The following is a 21,033-nucleotide window of genomic DNA, read 5'->3' on the forward strand; positions in this document are numbered from 1 at the left end:
AACATGTGAAATATCTATAAATGTTACTTATTACTTATAACAAATGAAAGAAGAAATGCCTTGTAAAGTCATTATGAAAAAAAAATCTGAAAAAGAAAAAAAATGGCCGTGCCGGATCCTTTAAGCCACTGTGCCAGACTTTAAAGGAAAAGCTGGGGAACCAGTTTGTCCGTGGGGAGATTTGAAAAGAAGCTGACATATTCCCAGGATGCTAGACAGTTATGCACATGTGCATACTGCCCATGCTCAGGAAAGGCCTGAGAAGGCCTGGATCTCCCGCCTGAGATTGACTTTGAAGCTCTATACAAGCAGGAATTCAAGGCGAAGGTAGAAGAGTAAGTTGCCTGCTGGAGAATTGAAAGCATGCCCCAATATGTACATAATACCCTTGGGTGAAGCCTGGAAGACATACTCATTCGAAGCATTTTAAGGAAATTTTTGTTCAATCATTGGCTGATCACTAAGCTAACCAAGCAAAATTTAAATAACCACATATGACAAAAAGTATAAACTTCACAAATTTTATTTAGGAAATTAAACAGGCAATAGTGGTAGGATCAACATGAATACCAAACAGCAATAACAACTAGCCCTGGGGAGGTAGGGAATCTGACTTCCACATTTGCACTTTTTTCTTTTTAATTCTTCAGTTTGTTAATGTGGTGTATCACACTGATTGATTTGCGGATATTGAAGAATCCTTGCCTCCCTGGGATAAATCCCAACTTGATCATGACGTACAATCCTTCTAATGTATTGTTGGATGCCGTTTGCTAGTATTTTGTTGAGGATTTTTGTATCGATGTTCATCAGTGAAATTGGCCTGTAGTTTTCTTTTTTTGTGGTATCTTTGTCTGGTTTTGGTATCAGAGTGATAGTGGCCTCATAGAATGAGTTTGGGAGTGTCCCTTCCTCTGCAATTTTTTGGAATAGTTTCAAAAGGATAGGTGTTGGCTCTTCTCTAAATGTTTGATAGAATTCGCCTGTGAAGTCATCTGGTCCTGGACTTTTGTTTGTTGTAAGTTTTTTAATCACAGTTTCAATTTCAGTTCTTATGATGGGTCCATTCATCTTTTCTATTTCATCTTGGTTTAGTCTTGGAAGATTGTACTTTTCTAAGAATTTGTCCATTTCTTCTAGGTTTTCCGTTTTATTGGCATATAGTTGCATATAGTAGTCTCTTACGATCCTTTGTATTTCTGTGATGTCCGTTGTTACTTCTTTTTCATTTCTAATTTTATTGATTTGAGTCCTCTCTCTTTTTTTCTTGATAGGTCTGGCTAAGAGTTTATCAATTTTGTTGATCTTTTCAAAGAACCAGCTTTTCATTTCATTGATCTTTTCTATGGTTTTCTTTGTTTTGTTGATTTCTGCTCTGATCTTTATGATTTCTTTCCTTTTACTAACTTTAGGTCTTGTCTGTTCTTCTGTCTCTAGCTGCTTTAGATGTAAAGTTAGCTTGTTTATTTGAGCTTTTTCTTGTTTCCTGAGGTGGGCTTGTATTACTATAACTTTCCTCTTAGAACGGCTTTTGCTGCATCCCATAGGTTTTGGAGTGTCATATCTTTGTTGTCATTTGCTTCTAGGTATTTTTAAATTTCCTCTTTGATTTCTTCAGTGATTCATTGGTTGTTTAGTAGCAGTTGTTGAGTCTCCATGTGTTTGTGTTTTTTTTGCAGTTTTTTTCTGGTTGATTTCCAGTCATATACCGTTGTAGTTGGAAAAGATGCTTGATATGATTTCAGTTTTCTTAAAGTTACTGAGGTTGGATATGTAGCCCAGGATGTGATCAATCTTAGAGAATGATCCATGTGCACTTGAGAAGAATGTGTATTCTGTTGCTTTTGGATGGAATGTCCTATGCACTTTTTTCCACATTGTACTTTTTGGCTATGCCTGCAGCATGCAGAAGTTCCTGAGCCTGGGATTGAACCTTTGTCACAGCAGTGACAATGCTGGATCTTTCACCCACTGCATCACAAGAGAACTCTACATTGTACTATTTTAAATGTCCAGTTTCCAACAACAACAACAACAACAACAACAACAACAACAAAACAGCGAAATTTGATACCCAAAGAAACAGGAAAGTTTATGGTCTATAGCAGAGTCTTTTTATTTATTTATTTTTCTTTTTTCTTTTTTTCTCTTTATGGCCACACCTGTGGCACATGGAAGTTCCTGGGCCAGGGGTCAGATGGGAGCTGCAGCTGTGTGGACTACATCACAGCCATGGCAACACTGGATCCTTAACCCACTGAGCGAGGCCAGGGATTGAACCCACATCCTCACAGAGATAACATTGGGTCCTTAATCCACTGAGCCACAATGGGAACTCTTATACATAGTCTTTAAATTAGCTATTATAAATTTTTTTTTTAAAAAGAATTAAAGGTAGCCTTGTTTAAGGAAGTAAAAGAAGTTCTGGAGTTGAAAAGTACAGTGACTGAATGAAAAATTTGTAAGAAGGGCTCAAAAGCAGAATTGAGCTAGCAGAAGAATCAGCGAACTTGAATTTAGATCAGTTGAGATGATTAAATCTAGGTGGAAAAAAGAAAAATGAATAGAGCCTTAGAGACAGAGAGACTCTTGAAAGTAGCAAGAGAGAAGCGACTCATCACAAACCAACAGCTGATTTTCCTTTAGAAACCATAAAAGCCAAAAGGCAATAGGATAAAATATTCAAAGTTCTGAAAGAAAAAGACTGTCAACCAAGATGAAGGGGAGCTTAAGACAGCCCCAGATAAAAACTGAGAGAATTTGTTGCCAGCAGGCCTGCCCTATGAGAAATACCAAAGAGCATCCTTCAGGATGAATAGAAAGGACACCACACAGTAACTTGAATCTACATGGAGAAATAAAGAACACGAGTAAAAGTTAGTACATAGGTAAATATGAAAGACGATATAGGAGTTCTCTTGTGGCACAGCAGGTTCAGGATCTGCCATTGTCACTGCAGCAGCTCCTGTTTTTGTTGTGGTGCAAATTTAATCCCTGGCCCAGGAACTTCCACATATGGTAGGCACAGTCAAAAAAAACAGAGAGAGAAAGGATTAATGTATTTTTTCCTTTGTAACTTTTCCTCCCTTCTATCTTACTTAAAAGACAACTACATAGAGCAATCACCGTCTATTTTTAAAAAATTGTTTATGGGCTTATAGTTTATGAAGATGTAATTTGTAAGACAATATTAGTGTGAAAAGGGGGAGACTGTACAGAAGCAAAATTTCTGTACATTATTGCAATTAAGTTGGTGTTAATCCATACTAGATTGTTTTAAGTCGAGATGTTAATTATAGTCCACAGGACAACCACTAAGAAAATAACAAAAAAACATAGTAAAAGAAATAACAAAGTAAACGGGTGCACTAAAAATACCTATTTTCCCCAAAAGAAAGCAGTGATGGAGGAATAGAAAAACAAAAAAGACCTAAGATAGAGAAAGCAGTAAAGTGGCAGACTTAAATCCTTCCTTATCAGTAATTCAATTAAATGTAAATAAAGTACGCCAATCAAAAAGCAGTGATGGGCAGATTGAATTTTTAAAATGATCCAACCCTATGCTGTCTACAAGAGGCACATTTATAGACTCAACTATGCAAAGTGGTATATAGATGAAAAAAGATATGCTGTGCAGACAGTAACCAAAGGAGACCTAGGGAAAATCGATTTTAGGACAAAATTATTATTATACAGAAAGAGGGATGTTTTATGCTGATGAAAGTTCAATCCATTATGAAAATATAACTATTATATGTATTCCTAACTGCAGAACCCCAAAATAACATGAAGTTGGAGTTCCGTTGTGGCTCAGTGGAAATGAATCTGACTAGCATCCATGAGGATGCAGGTTCAGTCCCTCAGTGGGTTAAGGATCTGGCGTTGCCATGAGCTATGGTGTAGGTTGCAGACGCAGCTCAGATCTGGCATTGCTGTGGCTGTGGTGTAGGCCAGCAGCTACAACTCTGGTTTGAACCCTAGCCTGGGAACCTCCGTATCCTGTGGGTGTGGCCTTAAAAAGACACACACACACACACACACACACACACACACACACACACACACAAACCCAAAAATCCCCCAAAATTACTTGAAGCAAAAACTGATGGAATTAAAGGGAGAAATGGACAATTCAATAATAATAGTTAAAGATATCAACAAAACTTCAGTAAAACAACTAGGCAGAAGATCAATCAGGAAATAGAAGACTTGAACAACCAAGTACATACTGAGTATAAACCAAATAAATCTAATAAACATCCAGAGAACACAACCCAACAATGGCAGAATATACATTCTTCTCAAGTACACATGGAACATTTTCCAGGCTAGACCATATATAGGCCATAAAACAAGTCTCAGTAAATTTAAAAGGATTGAGTATGTTCACTGATCACAATGAAATAAAATCAGAAATTAACAATAAAAGGAAATTTGGGAATCATATTCCTAAATAACCAATGGTTCAAAGAATATAAAAAAATTAGAAAACACATTGAGATGAATAAAAACAAAATAATATTTCTGGAATACAGCTAAAACAATGCTTAATAGGAAACTTACAGCTGTATACATGTATATTTAAAAAAGAAAAACCATCTCAAATCAGTATCTGAAACTTCTACCATAAGAAACTAGGGAGAAAAAAAAGGGCAAATTAAATGCAAAGCAAAAAGAAGGAAATAATAAAGACTAGAATAGAAATAATGAACTTGAAAGTACAAAAACAATATAGAAAATCAATAAAACCATAAGGTTGCGGGTTTGATCCCTGGCCTCGTTCAGTGGGTTAAGGATCTGGCATTGCCACAAGCTGTGGTGTAGGTTAAGGATGCAGCTCGGGTCTGGTATTTGCTGTGGTTGTGGTGCAGGCTGGCAGCTGCAGCTACGATTAGACCCCTAGTCCAGGAACTTCCATGTGCTGCAAATGCAGCCCTAGAAAGAAAAACAAAAGCAATTGCATACCAACAAATTACATAACCTAAATGAAATAACATTGCTAGAAAGACACAAACTATCAAGTGATTCAAGTAGATATGGACAATCCGAATATACCTATAGCAAGTAAAGAGATTGACACAACCGTCAAAAAACTACCCATAAAGAAAACCTGAGGCCCAGATGGCTTCACTGGTGAATTCTATGAAATATGAAAGAACTAACACCACTCTCTCACTAGCTCTTCCAAAAAACAGCAGAGGAGGAAACACTTCCCAACGTGTTCTTTTAGGCTAATGTTACCTTGATACTAAAACCAGACAAAGACATCACAAGAGAGGAAAACCGCAAACCATTTTCCCTTGTACATATATATTCAAAAATCCCTCAACTACATAATGAGCAGGCAGAATCCAACAGCATATAAAGTGGGTTCTATATCATGACAAATTGGAATTTATTTCAGGAGTGCAGGAACTCACCATGGAGTTCCCGTTGTGGCACAGTGGTTAACGAATCCGACTGGGAAGCGTGAGGTTGCGGGTTCAATCCCTGGCCTTGCTCAGTGGGTTAAGGATCCGGTGTTGCCAGGAGCTGTGGTGTAGGTCACAGACTTGGCTTGGATCCTGTGTTGCTTTGGCTGTGGCGTAGGCTGGCGGCTACAGCTCCGATTAGACTCCTAGCCTGGGAACCTCCATGTGCCAGGGGTGCGGCCCTAGAAAAGGCAAAAAGACCAAAAAAAAAAAAATTCAGTCAAACCATACCATGTTAATGAAGGCCAGGGAGTTCCCTCATGGCTCAGTGGATTAAGGATCTGGCATTGTCACTGTTGTGGCTTGGGATGCTGCTGTGGCTCAGATTCTGTTCCAGGCCCAGTAACTTCCTCATGCCACAGGTGCAGCCCAAAAAGAAAAGGAAGGAAGGAACAAATAAAAGAAAAGACAATCTAATGGCAAAATTATGAAAACAATTCAAGTTACAATACCATCAAAAATAATATTCAGGAATAAAATGAACTGCTAATGGTACAGAATTTCTTTCTGAGGTGATGAAAATGTTCTGAAATTAGTGATGATAGTAGTATAGCTTTGCAAATATACTTAAAACCACCAAAATGTAAACTTTTCAAAGAGTGATTTTATATGTGAATTATATCTCAGTAAAGCTATTAAACAAACCAATTATGTCTTATAGATGAGCAACTAACAGAAAATGATCTCTTTTTTTTTTTAGAAAATGAAGTTTATTTTATTTTTTGCCTCGTAGGGCTGCCCCCGAGGCGTATGGAGGTTCCCAGGCTAAGGATTGAATCAGAGCTGTAGCCGCTGGCCTACACCACAGCCACATGGGATCCGAGTCACATCTGTGACCTATACCACAGCTTACAGCAACACTAAATCCTTTACCCACTAAGCGAGGCTGGGGATCCAACCTGCGTCTTCATGGATGCTAGTCAGATGCATTTCCTCTGAGCCATGACGGGAACTCCAGAAAATGATTTTTTTTGATTACCATCTTCAAGAATAATAAAAACTGGAGTTCCTGTTGTGGCTCTGTGGCAACAATTGGACTAGTATCTATGAGAGTGAGGGTTTGATCACTGGCCTTGCTCAGTGGCTTAAGAATCCAGCATTGCTGTAAGCTGTGGTGTAGGTCGCAGATGTGGCTCTGATCCTGCATTGCTGTGGCTGTTAGTGTAGGCTGGTGGCTATAGCTCTGATTCAGCCCCTAGCCTGGGAAACTCCATATGCTGCGGGGGCAACCCTAAAAAGGAAAAAAAAAAAAGATCACTTTATAAATTATACTTGAAGTGTTTAGTTAGAAGGTGAGCTATTCGGAAGTTGATTTCTGTGGTTACTCTTTAATACAGAAAGGTAATACTCTTTCTGTATTAAAGAGTAAGGAAAAGTAAAATATGATATTGCCATCGTTGACCTGTACAGTATTAATACTGTGCTACGTCACTCCCAGGTAGTATTGGGGTAACAGAAATGAGTAAGAACATATTGTTGGAGGGCCATTTCTGACATCAAATAGAAGCTGGTTTATGCAAATCAAAGAAGAATTTAATTTCTCTAAAGTAGCTGGTAAATCTCCTACTTGCTAGTAATTCATAATCACCTTTTGTTTGTTTGATTTGTAGCTGCATGTAACAGCTTGATGTGGGATCTCCGTTCCCAGAGCAGGGGCTGAACCCTGGCCAAAGTGGTGAAAGCACTGAATCCCAACCCCTAGACCACCAGGCAACTCCCGCCTTATATTACTTTCTCCAGTTGTGTTTTTCACTCACTGATGCTGAGACTTAAGAAGAAAAGGGGAAATCTTTGATTCAAAACTCCTAGCTTCTGGAGTTCCTGCTGTGGTACAGTGGGTTAATGACCCAGCTTATCTCTGTGGAGGCACCAGTTTGATCCCTGGCTGGGTGCAGTGCATTAAGAATCCAGTGTTGGTGCACCTGTGGCGTAGGTCGCAGCTGCAGCTCGGATTCAGTCCCTGGCCTGGGAATTTCTGTACGCTTGGGGGCAGCTGGGGAAAAAAAAACAAAACTACTAGCTTCTGATATTAGAGTTCATTTTGCAAATTTAAACTGCATTAGTCAGCCATAGTTTAGGAATCTTTCTAGTCACATAATAGAAAAAATACCTTATATAAGCAGCAGATAAAAAGCAAACTTTACTGAGCTAACTTTCCAGGCCATTAAATGAGAACCTAATGTTGGAAGAAATGTTTTATTTTGAAAATTGCTATAGGCCTGCCTTTATGTTTATTTATTCATTTATAACATCAATATAAGGGATTCTGTGGGAGTGCTTTGTTATTGACCTTGTTCTGTACTGTTTTAATTTTTAGATACGTGGATTTGAACGACATTTTATAACTCATCTATACCTACAATGCCACCATCCAATGGAGGTCCACTTGGATACACGCCCCCAGATGGAGGCTGGGGGTGGGCAGTGGTTGTTGGAGCTTTCATTTCCATTGGCTTCTCCTGTGCATTTGGCAAATCCATTACTGTATTTTACAAAGAAATTGAAGAAATATTTAAAGCCAGCAGTAGTGAAGTTTCATGGTTATCTTCCATCGCATTTGCTGTCATGTATGCTGGAGGTAAGTACCATGAAGGCCTGCTCTTCTAACTTTCAGTAGGTAGACAAAAAAGCTCTATATTAAGTACTTTTTGTTCTCGATGACTTTAGCAGTGAGATATTTGAAATGCTAGTTCTTGGAGTTACGTGATTAGTCATACTTTTCATTTCCTTTAACAGTAAAAGCTGCATAGCAACTGTGTGCTCTATTAGGTCAGTTATAATATAAAACAGGTGTCATTGTAAAGGATGACCTTCTTTAGAAATGTTTTGTGTTGCTGTTGGGATATAGAAAGGTAATTGATGTTTGTATTTTAATCACAAATCCCGTAAGTCTGCTAAACTCTTGTAATTTCCAGTAGTTTATTGCAAGATTTTTTTCAATAGACAAACAGATCTTCTACAAATACTGATAGTTTGGTTTCTTCCTTTCCTTTCACCTTTTCTTCCTCCTGTCTCACTAAGCTGGCTTGGACCTCCAGTATAATGTTGAAGAAAAGTGGTGCTGGTAGGCATTCTTGTTTTATAGTTCTGTTTTGGTTTTGTTGTTTTCTGTAAGAAACAATACATTTTAACTAGTTTGTACATATGCTCTAAAGTCAGGAGATTGATCAGACCTCTCATACATCTCATCACTCATGTGTGTTTGCATCTAAAAAATTTAAAACAGGAATTCCTGTTGTGGCTCAGCGGAAACAAATCTGACTAGCATCCATGAGGACGCAGGTTCAATCCCTGGCCTTGCTCAGTGGGTTAGGGATCTGGCATTGCTGTGAGCTGTGGTGTAGGTCGCAGACATGGCTCAGATCTGGTGTTGCTGTGGCTGTTGCATAGGCCAGCAGCTACAGCTCCAATTCAACCCCTAGCCTGAGAACTTCCATATGCTGCGTGTGTGGCCCCCAAAAGACAAATAATAATAAATTTAAAACAGCAAACTTGCTACATATGTATGTGAATAATATCCTAGATACATGAAGAATCCTATAAACACTTATTACAGTATTTGCAGCCTCTTCTGCCTTAAAAGAGTTATTTGGGATTATGGTTGTTCATACTTTAGTTAAAATCCATCTCATGTGTTCTAGGTATATAGAAGATATTCAATCAATACTGTATTTTTTCTATTACACAAACCTATGACTCTGAAACAAAGATAGAAAGCAATATTCCTTACCACTGTCTTCTGGTTTGTTTTTGTTTGTTTGTTTGTTTGTTTTTGCTTTTTAGGGCTGTACTGTGGCATATGGAGGTTCCCAGGCTAGGGGTCAAATTGGAGCTACAGCTGCTGGCCTACACCACAGCCACAGCAACGCCGGATCTGAGCCATGTCTGCTACCTATACCATAGCTCACCGCAACGTTGGATCCTTAACCCACTGAGCAAGACCAGGGATTGAACCCACATCCTCATGGGTCCTAGTTGGGTTTGTTAAGTGCTAAGCCACGAAGGGAACTCCACCATCTTGTGTTTTATCTGTGTATTTGGTGAGGTGGCCTCCATCACGTCAGTAGTGCAGGTGTGGATGTGAGGGCTGGACTGCTGCTCTGCATCACTAAGCTGTCTGTTCTCTCCTAGGTCCTATCAGCAGTATCCTGGTGAATAAATATGGCAGTCGTCCAGTCGTCATTTTTGGCGGTTGCTTGTCAGGCTGTGGCTTGATCGCAGCTTCCTTCTGTAACACTGTGCAGCAACTTTACCTGTGCATTGGAGTCATTGGAGGTGAGTTGCTACTGATGTATTTTCAAGCCTTAATTTTTTTGTGGACCATTTATAGCATTCATTTGCCAATTCTTTTGAAAAACGAAAGTTCTTTGTTAGAAAAATTGCTGGGCCACTGCTTTTTAGAACTGTTGATACGTTCATTTAATAGTACCAGAAAAGTAAGTCTTTAAAGAAAGTTCTGGCACTTAATGGGTGATTACTTTTTATTGAATGAATAAATTGAAAAAGAGCGTCTTTCCTTTCTATTTTTCCTTTCTTTTCTTTCTTTCTTTCTTTTTCGTCTTAAGAAAGAAGAGAGTGGTGATAGGAAAAAAGTTGTTGAAAAGGAGGTCAGTAGCTATTCCCACTCATTTCTCTTCTACTCAAGAAGAAATTGACTCAAATGAGAGGAGGAGAGAATGTTGGATACTTTTTAGGGCCACCGAGGAATATGGAGGTTCCCAGGCTAGGAGTCCAATAGGAGCTGCATCTGTGACCTACACCACAGCTCACAGCAACTCCGGATCCTTAACCCACTGAGCAAGGCCAGGGATGGAACCTGCGGTCCTCATGGATACTAGTCAGATTCACTTCTGCTGAGCCACGATGGGAACTCCAAAAGCTGGAATTTCCTGATAGAAAAGCCAGATATATTTTCAAAGGATAAAGGATACACATGAAGAAAACTTCCTTTCTAATAGCGAAATTAGGAAAATAGGGAGTTCCCTTGTGGCTCAGCAGGTTAAGGATCCAGCATTGTTAGTTACAGCAGTGGTTCTGGTTACTGCTGTGACACGGATTTGATCCCTGGCCTGGGAACTTCCATATGCTACAGGTGTGGCCAAAAAAAAAAAAAAAAGAAGAAGAAAAAGAAAAAAACCTGATAAATATAAATACTATTGACCCCTATAGCTCTATAGTTCAAACTACCATTAATTTTTTATGCCATATCCACTTATTTTTCTATGCATACACAAAGAATTTTTAGAACAAAAAGGGATGAGATTATGTACAATGTTTGTAACCATTTTTTTTCACTTAATAATAATACATCCAGTATAGTTTCCCCATCATATAAATATACTATTTACAGCTGTTATTTTTTCATGGGATAGATGGATATACAGTAATTTATTTCAACACTCTTCAATTGAAGGATATTTAGATTGTTTATATTTTTCACTATTAATAAATAGTGTTTATATGATAGTGCTTCTGTATGTGTCTTTGTGAAAACGATAATTTCCTTTGGATACATTTGTAGAATTACTAGGGGGAAATGTTTTTGATACAATTGGCCAAGTGCTCTTTTAGAAAAGTTATAATAAATTACAGCCACACCTGCAGGACCTGAGCTAATACCAGTAATGGGTATTATCTTTGTGGATCTGTACTTTTATTACACTAATTAAATTTTTAAACATTTGAATATTTTAATCCACCTGGAATATTTCAATAACATAAGGAAGGAATAGAACTTTATTTGTTCCCACATGGTTTTCAGCTGTTCATCATTTAATTTATTAATTCAGTCAACAAATATTTATTGAGTCCCTAACTATATGCCAGGTATTGTTCAAGCTTGCTGGGGAGAATCAACATGATAGGCAAGATTGCTGCACTTCCTGAGAATTGAAGAGAATGAGAATGTGGGTTTTCTCTATTCATCAGGACAACCTAGATGTTTCCAATTTTGTTTTTAGTCTTCTATTAATTTATGATAGAATAATAAATAATGAACAGTGTTCAGAGCAAATCTGACAAATAAGTAAAATAAGTGTGTGTTTAAAAAAAAAAAAAGAGTTCCCACTGTGGCACAACAGAATCAGTGATGACTCTGGAGCACTGGGACACAGGTTTGATCCTGGCCAGGTGTGGTGGGTTAAGGATCCGGCATTGCTGTAGGTTGCAACCATGGCTTGGATCTGGCAGGGATCCCTGGCAGGGGAACTCCATATGCCTCAGGGCAGCCAAAAAAGAAAAAGAAAAAAAGATTCCTGCTCCTTCGTGGATGGAAGTAGATAATAAACAGACCAAACGAATAAGTGAATAAATAAGAAAAATATCAGGTTGTAATAGGTGCTTTGCAAAGACTTAAAACAGAATTTTGATAGAGGATTGAATGGTCCCTAAAGGGAGGGCTTCTTAGAAGTGGTGATTTTGAATGGAGATCTAAATGATAATTAGGAGGAGGCTTTGTGGAAATTGAGAGCGACAGTTACATTTATCACCAGTAAGAACAGACTGAGATGAGGGCAGGGAGGTGGGTTAGGGCCAAATCATGGGGCTTCCTAACCCGGAGTGAAAAGTTATGGACGGGGCTGTCACCAGAGAGACTGAAGTGGGCGAAGCAATGCCAGGAAACCACTTAAGAGGTTATTGGGACAGTTACTTGTCACAGCCCCAGTGACTGAAAAATCTTTTCTTTCCCTATTAAGTATCTTTTGGTTCTATTTTTGGGCTTTCTGCCCACGTTTATTGATCATTTTTTCTAATTTTGAATAAGTGCCACACTGTTCTAATTACTGTAGTTGTATAAAATATTTATGTATCTGTTAGGGTAGGTCCCACCAATTATTTATCCTTTTCTGATATTTCTAATGTGTTTGTTCTCCAGGTGTATTTTAGAATCATTTTACCTCATTTGAAAAATAAAATACATTGAAATTTTCATAGAAATTGCATTGAATTAAAGGATTTACTAAAGTAGTGCTAGCATCCTGATAATGTTGTGTTTTACGTACAAGAATATTTTTTCTTGGAGTTCCCATCATGGCTCAGTCATTAACGAATCTGACTAGCATACCTGAGGACCAGGTTCTATCCCTGGCCTTGCTCAGTGGGTTAAGGATCTGGCGTTGCTGTGAGCTGTGGTGTAGACCACAGATGCAGCTCAGATCCTGCATTGCTGTGGCTGTGGTATAGGCCGGCAGCTATAGCTCTGATTTGACCCCTAGCCTGGGAACCTCCATATGCCATAGGTGCGGCCCTAAAAAGACAAAAAAAATATATATATATATACATATTTTTTTCTCTCTCCTCCCATTCTCTTCCCCTCCCTCTGCCCCTTTTCTCTATCTTGCTTTCTGAATTTGTAAGATTTATCCTCTCCTTTTTGTTTCCAATCCCCTATTCCTTAGGAAAGCTAAAATTATGAAATTATACAAAGAATCTGACATTTATTGCTTTTTGTTGCTAAAGTAAATTTTTTATAATAACAATCTTTATATATTAAGCTAGTATTTGCTGCATAAAGAGACCATGTCTGTGAGTACTTGTTAGATAACAATCCACTGAATGAGCTACTAGTCATAACAGCCTCTCATGATTTTGACCTCTTTCTGTTCCATTTCTTTGTCTAGGTAATTAATCCCAAATATGTTTCTGGCATTTATTGCAGTATGTGATGCTTTTTTCCCCTCTCCTCAGGTCTTGGGCTTGCCTTCAACTTCAGTCCGGCTCTGACCATAATTGGCAAGTATTTCTACAAGAGACGACCGTTGGCAAATGGACTGGCCATGGCAGGCAGCCCTGTGTTCCTCTGTGCCCTGGCCCCCCTCAACCAGGCCCTTTTTGCTACCTTTGGCTGGAGAGGAAGCTTCCTAATTCTCGGGGGCATCCTACTGAACTGCTGTGTGGCTGGAGCACTGATGAGACCCATAGGGCCCAAGCCAGCTGGTGCCGGGAAAGAGAAGTCTAAAGAATCCCTTCAGGAAGCTGGAAAACCTAATGCAAAAATGGGGGCAGGTGATGCAAATATCGAAGTTAATGGCTTAAACCCCTCAAAGGAGAAAAAATCAGTTTTTCAAACAGTTAACCAGCTTCTGGACTTATCCCTGTTCAAGCACAGAGGCTTTATGCTCTACCTCTCTGGGAGTGTGCTCATGTCTTTTGTGCTGGCTACGCCTTTGGTCTTTCTTAGTAATTATGCCAAGAGTCAGCATCACTCTAGTGAGAAGGCTGCCTTCCTTCTTTCCATTCTGGCTTTTGTTGACATGGTAGCCAGACCCACTATGGGACTTGTAGCCAACACAAAGTGGGTAAGACCTGGAATTCAGTATTTTTATGCTGCTTCTATTATTGCAAATGGAGTGTGTCATATGCTAGTACCTTTAGCCACCAGCTATCTAGGGTTCTGCCTCTATGCAGGATTCCTTGGATTTGCTTTTGGGTGGTTTGGCGCCGTGTTGTTTGAGTCCCTGATGGACCTACTTGGATCCCAGAGATTCTCCAGTGCTGTGGGATTGGTGACCATTGTGGAGTGCGGTCCTATCCTCCTGGGGCCACCGATTTTAGGTATAGTATGTCTCCCTACTTCTGTGGTTCTGTTAACATAAACCAAGCATAGGAAATTGAGAAGGTGGAGTTCCTTTGTGGCTCAGCAGATTAAGAATCTGGGGTTGGAGTTCCCGTCGTGGCACAGTGGTTAACGAATCTGACTAGGAACCATGAGGTTGCAGGTTCGGTCCCTGCCCTTGCTCAGTGGGTTAATGATCCAGCGTTGCCGTGAGCTGTGGTGTAGGTTGCAGACTTGGCTCAGATCCCGCGTTGCTGTGGCTCTGGCGTAGGCCAGCAGCTACAGCTCCGATTGGACCCCTAGCCTGGGAAGCTCCATATGCCGCGGGAGCGGCCCAAGAAATAGCAAAAATGACAACAACAACAAAAAAAAGAATCTGGGGTTGTCACTGCTGTGACTCGGGTTCCATCCCTGGCCCAGGAACTTCCACATGCCACAGATGTGACCAAAATCAGACAAACAAACAAACAAAAAAGAAAATGGGGAAGGTGATAGAAAGCATAAATCAGGGAGCTGCTTGATGGAGGAAAGCTAGTCTTTCTCATTTCTGTACCTTCAGTACTGGCACAATGCTTGGCACAACATAATTGCTCTAATATTTACAGAACTGAATTAGAGTGAATCATCAAGCTGAAAGGGCAGTAAAAAACTACTACAAACTTAAGGGAGTTCCCACCATGGCTCAGCAGTAACAACCCGACTAGTATCCATGAGGACACAGGTTTGATCCCTGGCCTCACTCAGTAGGTTAAGGATCCAGCATTGCTGTGAGCTGTGGTGTAGGTGGCCAGCGTGGCCCAGATCTGGCATTGCTGTGAGATGTGGTGTAGGCCAGCAGCTGAAGCTCCGATTCGATCCCTAGCCTGGGAACTTCCATATGCCTTGGGTATAGCCCTAAAAAGACCAAAGGAAAAAAAAAAACTTATTATGAACGTAAATATTCATTAAAATAATTTTTTTGGGCCACATTCACAGCATATGGAAGTTCGCAGACTAGAGATTGAATCCAAGAATCAGTGGTGACCTATGCCACAGCTGTGGCAATGCTGGATCCTTAACCCACTGCACCGGGCTGAGGATTCAACCTGCAGCACTGCAGAGACAAAGCTGGATCCTTAACCTGTGCCACAGAGGGAATTCCTAAAATAATTTTTCTGAATATAAAACCTAACGTGTTATTATAGAAAAATGTGTAACATATACTCCACTTTACAATACTGTTATTTTTTTTTAATTGTGGAATTTATCTCAGCAGTAATTATTTATTTATTTATTTATTTATTGTTATCTTTTTGCCTTTTCTAGGGCTGCTCCCGTGGCATATGGAGGTTCCCAGGCTAGGGGTCTAATCGGAGCTGTAGCAACCAGCCTACGCCAGAGCCACAGCAACGAGGGATCTGAGCCGCCTCTGCAACCTACACCACAGCTCATGTCAATGCCAGATCCTTAACCCACTGAGCAAGGCCAGGGATCGAACCCGCAACCTCATGGTTCCTAGTCGGATTCATTAACCACTGCACCACAACGGGAACTCCAGCAGTAATGTTTAAAATAATAACAGTTGGTACCAGGTGAAGGCTCACAGTATGCCAGGGACTGGCCCAGTCACTTACTATATTGTCATATACTGCAAGACTGTGACGTGGCTCTGTTGTCATTCCCACTTAATAAATAAAGACGTAGAGGCTTCTAAAGGTGAAATAACTTCCCCAAGATCACACAACTAGTAAATGTGAAAAGTAAGTTTTATTCTCTTAAGAAGGCTAGTTTATTTTTTTAATTCTTATTAATACAAAATATGACAGTAACGTGGGCTTCATCTGGATGCAGCCCATGCGTTTGCAGTTCTGCGCTGTAAAGGAAGGAAGGGTACCTAAGAGAAGATTCTCTACTGACTTTTCAAAACTTCTCCACCCTCTTTCCTCACTCTATCAAGAGATTACGAGTCATGTCAGTTTTGCTTCTTAAATCTCTTATTTTTTATTTTTTTAAATTTTTTCCTGTGTGTATCTTTTTACCTTTTCTAGGGCCACTCCTGTGACATATGGAGGTTCCCTGGCTAGGGGTCGAATCGGAGCTGTAGCTGCCGGCCTACACCATAAGCCACAGCAACTCGGGATCCGAGCAGCGTCTGCAACCTACACCACAGCTCATGGCAACGCTGGATCCTTAACCACTGAGCAAGGTCAGGGATCGAACCCACAACCTCATGGTTCCTAGTCGGATTCGTTAACCACTGAGCCATGACGGGAACTCCTATTGTTATTTTTTGCTTTTTAGGGCCGCTGCCTTCGCACATGGAAGTTCCAGGTCTAATCGTAGCTGCAGCTGCTGGCTTACACCACAGCCACAGCAACTTGGGATCCAAGTGAGTCTGCGACCTACACCACAGTTCACAGCAACGCCAGAGCCTTAACCCACTGAGTGAGGCCAGGGATTGAACCTGCATCCTCATGGATCCTAGTCGGGTTCGTTGCCGCTGAGCCACAAGGGAACTTCCCCTAAATCTTTCTAATCTGCTCTTTTTTTCTCCATCACAGCTACCACTCTTATCCCGTCTTCTATCTGGGCTACTCCTACGAGTAGTCTTCTAACTTTACCTTTATTCACTCTAGCTCTTCTTCACTTTCTTAGAACACTCCCGTTGCTTCCCTTCTTCTTAGGGTGCAGGTCAGACGACGCCCCCCGCCCCTGTGGCCTGGCCCACCTGTCTCTCCCAGTCTCCGAGCTGTCTTCTCACGCCCTGGGCTTCCTCCTGCCACCTGCCTTTGCACTGGCTGTTCTCTGCTCCGATCCTTTTCCCATCTCCGTTGACATTTCTCTCCTCCACTGAGCTGCGCACGTGATCTCCTTTGCTCACCCTTTACTCGAGGTCTAAAGGACCCAGTGCCTGGTGTGTGTATAGAGACTTAGTAAGTATTGCTGACTGAGTGATGCCCTGCATAGGAAAACCATATGGAGTCATGTTTGAATTGGTTATACGTGTAGAGTTTCCCAAAGTTTCTTTTTTCTTTTTTTTTTAGGGCCACACCCCGTGGCATAGGGAAGTTCCCAGGCTAGGGGTCTAATAGGAGCTACAGCTGCTGGCCTGTACCACAGCCACAACAACGCAGGATACGAGTTGAGTCTGTGACCTACACCACAGCTCACCGCAATGCCAGATCCCCAACCCACTGAGCAAGGCCAGGAATTGAACCTGTATCCTCATGGTTACTAGACATACTTGTTTCTGCTGCACCACAATGAGAACTTCTTTCTTAACACTAGCTTGAGGAGCTTCTAATTCATTTTACTATAACAAAGATTTAATGGCCAAAAAAAGTTTGGAAATGCCAAAGTAAATGTCTTTTTCAGACCTTATACAGCCTTTAATAGAAGACTGAGGAGGAGTTCCCGTCATGGCGCAGTGGAAACAAGTCCGACTAGGAACCATGAGGTTGAGGGTTTGATCCCTGGCCTTGCTCAGTGGGTTAAGGACCCGGCGTGGTCGTGAGCTGTGGTGTAGGTTGCAGACACGGCTCAGATCCCACGTTGTGTGGCCGTGGTGTAGGCCCGCAGCAAGAGCTCCAATTAGGCCCCTAGCCTGGGAACCTCCACATGCTGCAGAAGCGGCCCTAGAAAAAGGCAAAAAGACCAAAAAAAAAAAAAAAAAGCCTATGAGGAGTTTTCACTGTGGTGCAATGGGTTAAGAATCCAACTGTAGCTGCTCAGGTTGCTGCAGAAGTGCAGGTTCTACCCCTAGCCTGGCACAGTGGGTTAGACGATCCGGCATTGCTGCAACTGTGGCATGAGTCGCAGCTGAGACGTGGATTCAGTCCCTGCCCTGGGAACGTCCATGTGCCACAAGTGTGACCATAAAAAAGAAGAAAAGACTCATGTGTCGTTTGCAAGTTCCTTGACTTGGGAAACCTCAGGGAGGTGCCCTGTAGCACAGTTCCGGGCCTCAGAGCAGACTTGCTGGGTTTAACGTGTGTTCAGCGATGGGCAGGAAGAGAGCATCTTGCTGCTCTGAGGGTTAAGCACCGAGAATGGTGGGAAGGTGTTGCCGTTGCTTCTTTAGCAGAGGATGAGTGTTCAAGGAAAGCTCCTTGGGAAACGCTGATGTCACAGAAAGAGCCTTGGCCTGGAGACTGGAACGAGCTCTCTGGCCTTGGGCGAGACTCCTGAACCTCTTTTGAGCCACAGATTTTTCCATTGAATATGGAGAGAATTGATCCTACGTGACCTCTAGGTCCTTCCCAAATCAAATTTGCCAAGATGTAATTATTTTTTCACGTTGCTAAAGATAGCAGAATGTGCAGGGCCGTCCAAAATCAGTGTGACATCGTAAACAAAAGATCAGAAAATACTTAGCAGGTAATTTGTCATGTGTGGACTCTGAGTGGGTCCTTAAGCTTTATTTGGGAAAAGATATGATTGTTGACCCAGTTTGTTTTTGATATACCTTTAGGTCGTCTCAATGACATATACGGAGACTATAAATACACATACTGGGCATGTGGCATAACCCTGATCATCTCAGGCATCTATCTCTGCATTGGCATGGGCATTCATTTTCGACTTGTGGCAAAAGAACAGAGGGCAGAGGAGAAGCAGGAAAAGGAAAGGAAAGAGATGGAACCAAAAGAAGTTATTAAAGCAGCAGAATCTCCAGACTTGAAAGGCATAGACGATGGAACCAAAGAGGATAAGCTCTGAAGTTGGATAAAACGAAGCTTTGGACCAAAGATACCTGAAAAATTTTCCTCCATCATGTTCTGTTCTTGGAGCTCACCATGGACAGTGGGTATTTGTGGGGAAGTCATGCCAAGTGTTCACTGATGAAACTTTTATTTCCTTCCTTTACATGAAATATGTCACTTCTTTAGGTGGTAGGGGATTTGGAAAAGATGACAGAAGGAAATAGGTTTTATTTGAAGTCATATTTATTAAGATATACATTACATGCTGTGTAAACAAATCCCTCTTATAAGAATAAAGTTTGGGAGTTCCCATTGTGGCTTAGCAGGTTAAGAACCCGATGTAGTGTCCATGAGCACATGGGTTCGATCCCTGGCCTTGCTCAGTGAGTTAAGGATAGGGCATTGCCTCACGCTGCAGCGTAGGGCATAGATGGGGCTTGGATCCAGTGTTGCTGTATCTGTGGTGTAAGCCAGCAGCTGCAGTGCCGATGTGGCCCTTACCCTGGCAACTTCCATAGGCCGCAGCTGTGGCTGTATTTAAAAAAAAAAAATTAAAAAGAATAGTGAATTTTGACAAAGGTGTTGAGTCAGATAACCTCCTAATATAGAACACATTGAACAGTCAAAATAATTCCCTTCTGCTCCTTTGCAGTCAATCCCCTCCTCTTCACTATAGCCCCCAGGGGCCACTGATCTGGTTTCTGTCCCTGGAGTTTTGGAATGGAATAAATGGAATCACATGGTATGTAACTGAGGTATTTAGTAGATACTTGGTCTTTATTCTCAGTGTCTGGTATATAACTCCTAGAACCCTTGGAACCTCAGGAGTGATCAGAATGTCTTTTGCATGCTAATTCAGTGACTGGTAGCTGGAGACTCTTTTTTTTTTTTTGTCTTTTTAGGGCCCCACTGGCAGCATATAGAAATTCCCAGGCTAGGAGTCAAATTAGAGCTGCAGCTGCCAGCCTACACCACAGCCACGGCAATGCGGGATCCAAGCATTGTCTGCCACCTACACCACAGCTCATGGCAATGCCAGATCTTTAACCCCACTAAGCAATGCCAGGGATCAAACCTGAGTCGACGCTAGTCAGGTTCGTTAACCGCTGAGCCACAACGGGAGCTCCTGGAGACCCCCTTCTTCACCTCAGGATGGGGCTGGTCTCCAGGAAGGACAAGGCCTGATGAGAGGCCTGACACTTTCAGTCCCCCTGCCGCCCTCGGGGAAGGGAGGGAGGCTGGAAGTTGAGTTCAGTCACTAATGGCCAATGGTTTTCTCAGTCACACCCATGTAATCAAACCCCCAAAACTTCGGAGAGCTTCCTGGTTGGTGAATACACTGAGGTAGTGCGAGAGCACCCAGAGGGCATGGAAGCCCCACGCCACTCCTCCCCCACAGCTTTTGCCCTGTGCATCTTTTTCATCGAGCTGTTCCAAGTTTTTTTTTTTTTTTTTTATCATATGTCAGTAAACGTAAGTGAAGTGTTTCCCTGAGATCTCTGATCCATTCCAGCAAATTGTCAAACTTGGCCAAGGAATCATGCCATCTCCCAGTTGATAGCTGATTGGTCAGAAGTGCATGTGACAACCTGGGACTGGGGACTGGAATCTGAAGTGAGGGCAATCTTGTGAGACCAAGCCTTTCCATCCGTGGAGTCAGACACTAAGTCTGGGTTCTTTGTGTCAGCGCTGAATTGACTGTAGAGCACCCAGGTGGTGGCGTCTGGCCAGCTGGAGAAGTGGTCGTTGTTGTGGGGAAGAAACTCACGTTTGGCGTCACAAGTGTTGTGGCAAAAGAACAGAGGGCAGAGGAGAAGCAGGAAAAGGAAAGGAAAGAGATGGAACCAAAAGAAGTTATTAAAGCTGGCGTAGCTTTCTGCGTCTTTCACCATTAGGTTTTATGATGCCTCCATGTTGCATGTTGAGTAGTTCACTACTTCTTTTTTGCTGAGGAGTATTGCTTTGTATAGATAGACCATATTGTGTATATCCATCCACCAGTTGGACATTTGAGCTGTTTATGCTTTTGACTGTTATGAGTAAAGAGTCTATAAACAGGAGTTCCCCCAGTGGCTTATCAGGTTAGGAACCCAACATAGTGTCCATGAGGATGTGGGTTCTATCCCAGGGCTGGCTTGGTGGGTTGAGGATCTGGCATTGCTTCAAGCTGCAGTGTAAGTCACAGATGCGCCTCAGATCCGGTGTTGTTATGGTCATGGTGCAGGCCTGCAGTTGCAGCTCCAATTCAACCCCTGGCCTGGGAACTTCAATATTCAGCTGTAAAAAGGGAAGAAGAAAAAAAAGATGCTATAAATATTCACAGAGG

At 41.5% G+C, this 21,033-nt stretch overlaps 1 protein-coding gene across 1 annotated transcript; it reads left to right on the forward strand.

The window, feature by feature from the left end:
- Positions 1–7,802: 7,802 nt before the first annotated feature.
- Positions 7,803–19,037, forward strand: LOC125128936 (monocarboxylate transporter 1-like). The gene is made up of 4 exons (XM_047783078.1): positions 7,803–8,049; positions 9,603–9,746; positions 13,158–14,024; positions 18,476–19,037. Exons 1-4 carry the CDS (start codon positions 7,833–7,835, stop codon positions 18,721–18,723), a joined length of 1,476 nt encoding a protein of 491 aa, XP_047639034.1. The 5' UTR covers positions 7,803–7,832; the 3' UTR covers positions 18,724–19,037.
- The last annotated feature ends 1,996 nt before the right edge of the window (positions 19,038–21,033 follow it).

This window comes from Phacochoerus africanus, chromosome 6 (assembly GCF_016906955.1).
Source record: "Phacochoerus africanus isolate WHEZ1 chromosome 6, ROS_Pafr_v1, whole genome shotgun sequence".
In the NCBI taxonomy this organism is placed as follows: Eukaryota; Metazoa; Chordata; class Mammalia; order Artiodactyla; family Suidae; genus Phacochoerus; species Phacochoerus africanus.

What these genes read in the sequence shown, in the direction of transcription:
- LOC125128936 (XM_047783078.1), top strand. Translation starts at nt 7,833, where the DNA reads ATGCCACCATCCAATGGAGGTCCACTTGGATACACGCCCCCAGATGGA. An exon ending in TGCTGTCATGTATGCTGGAG is followed by an intron (nt 8,050 to 9,602) that starts GTAAGTACCATG and finishes GTTCTCTCCTAG; the next exon opens with GTCCTATCAGCAGTATCCTG. An exon ending in GTGCATTGGAGTCATTGGAG is followed by an intron (nt 9,747 to 13,157) that starts GTGAGTTGCTAC and finishes CCCTCTCCTCAG; the next exon opens with GTCTTGGGCTTGCCTTCAAC.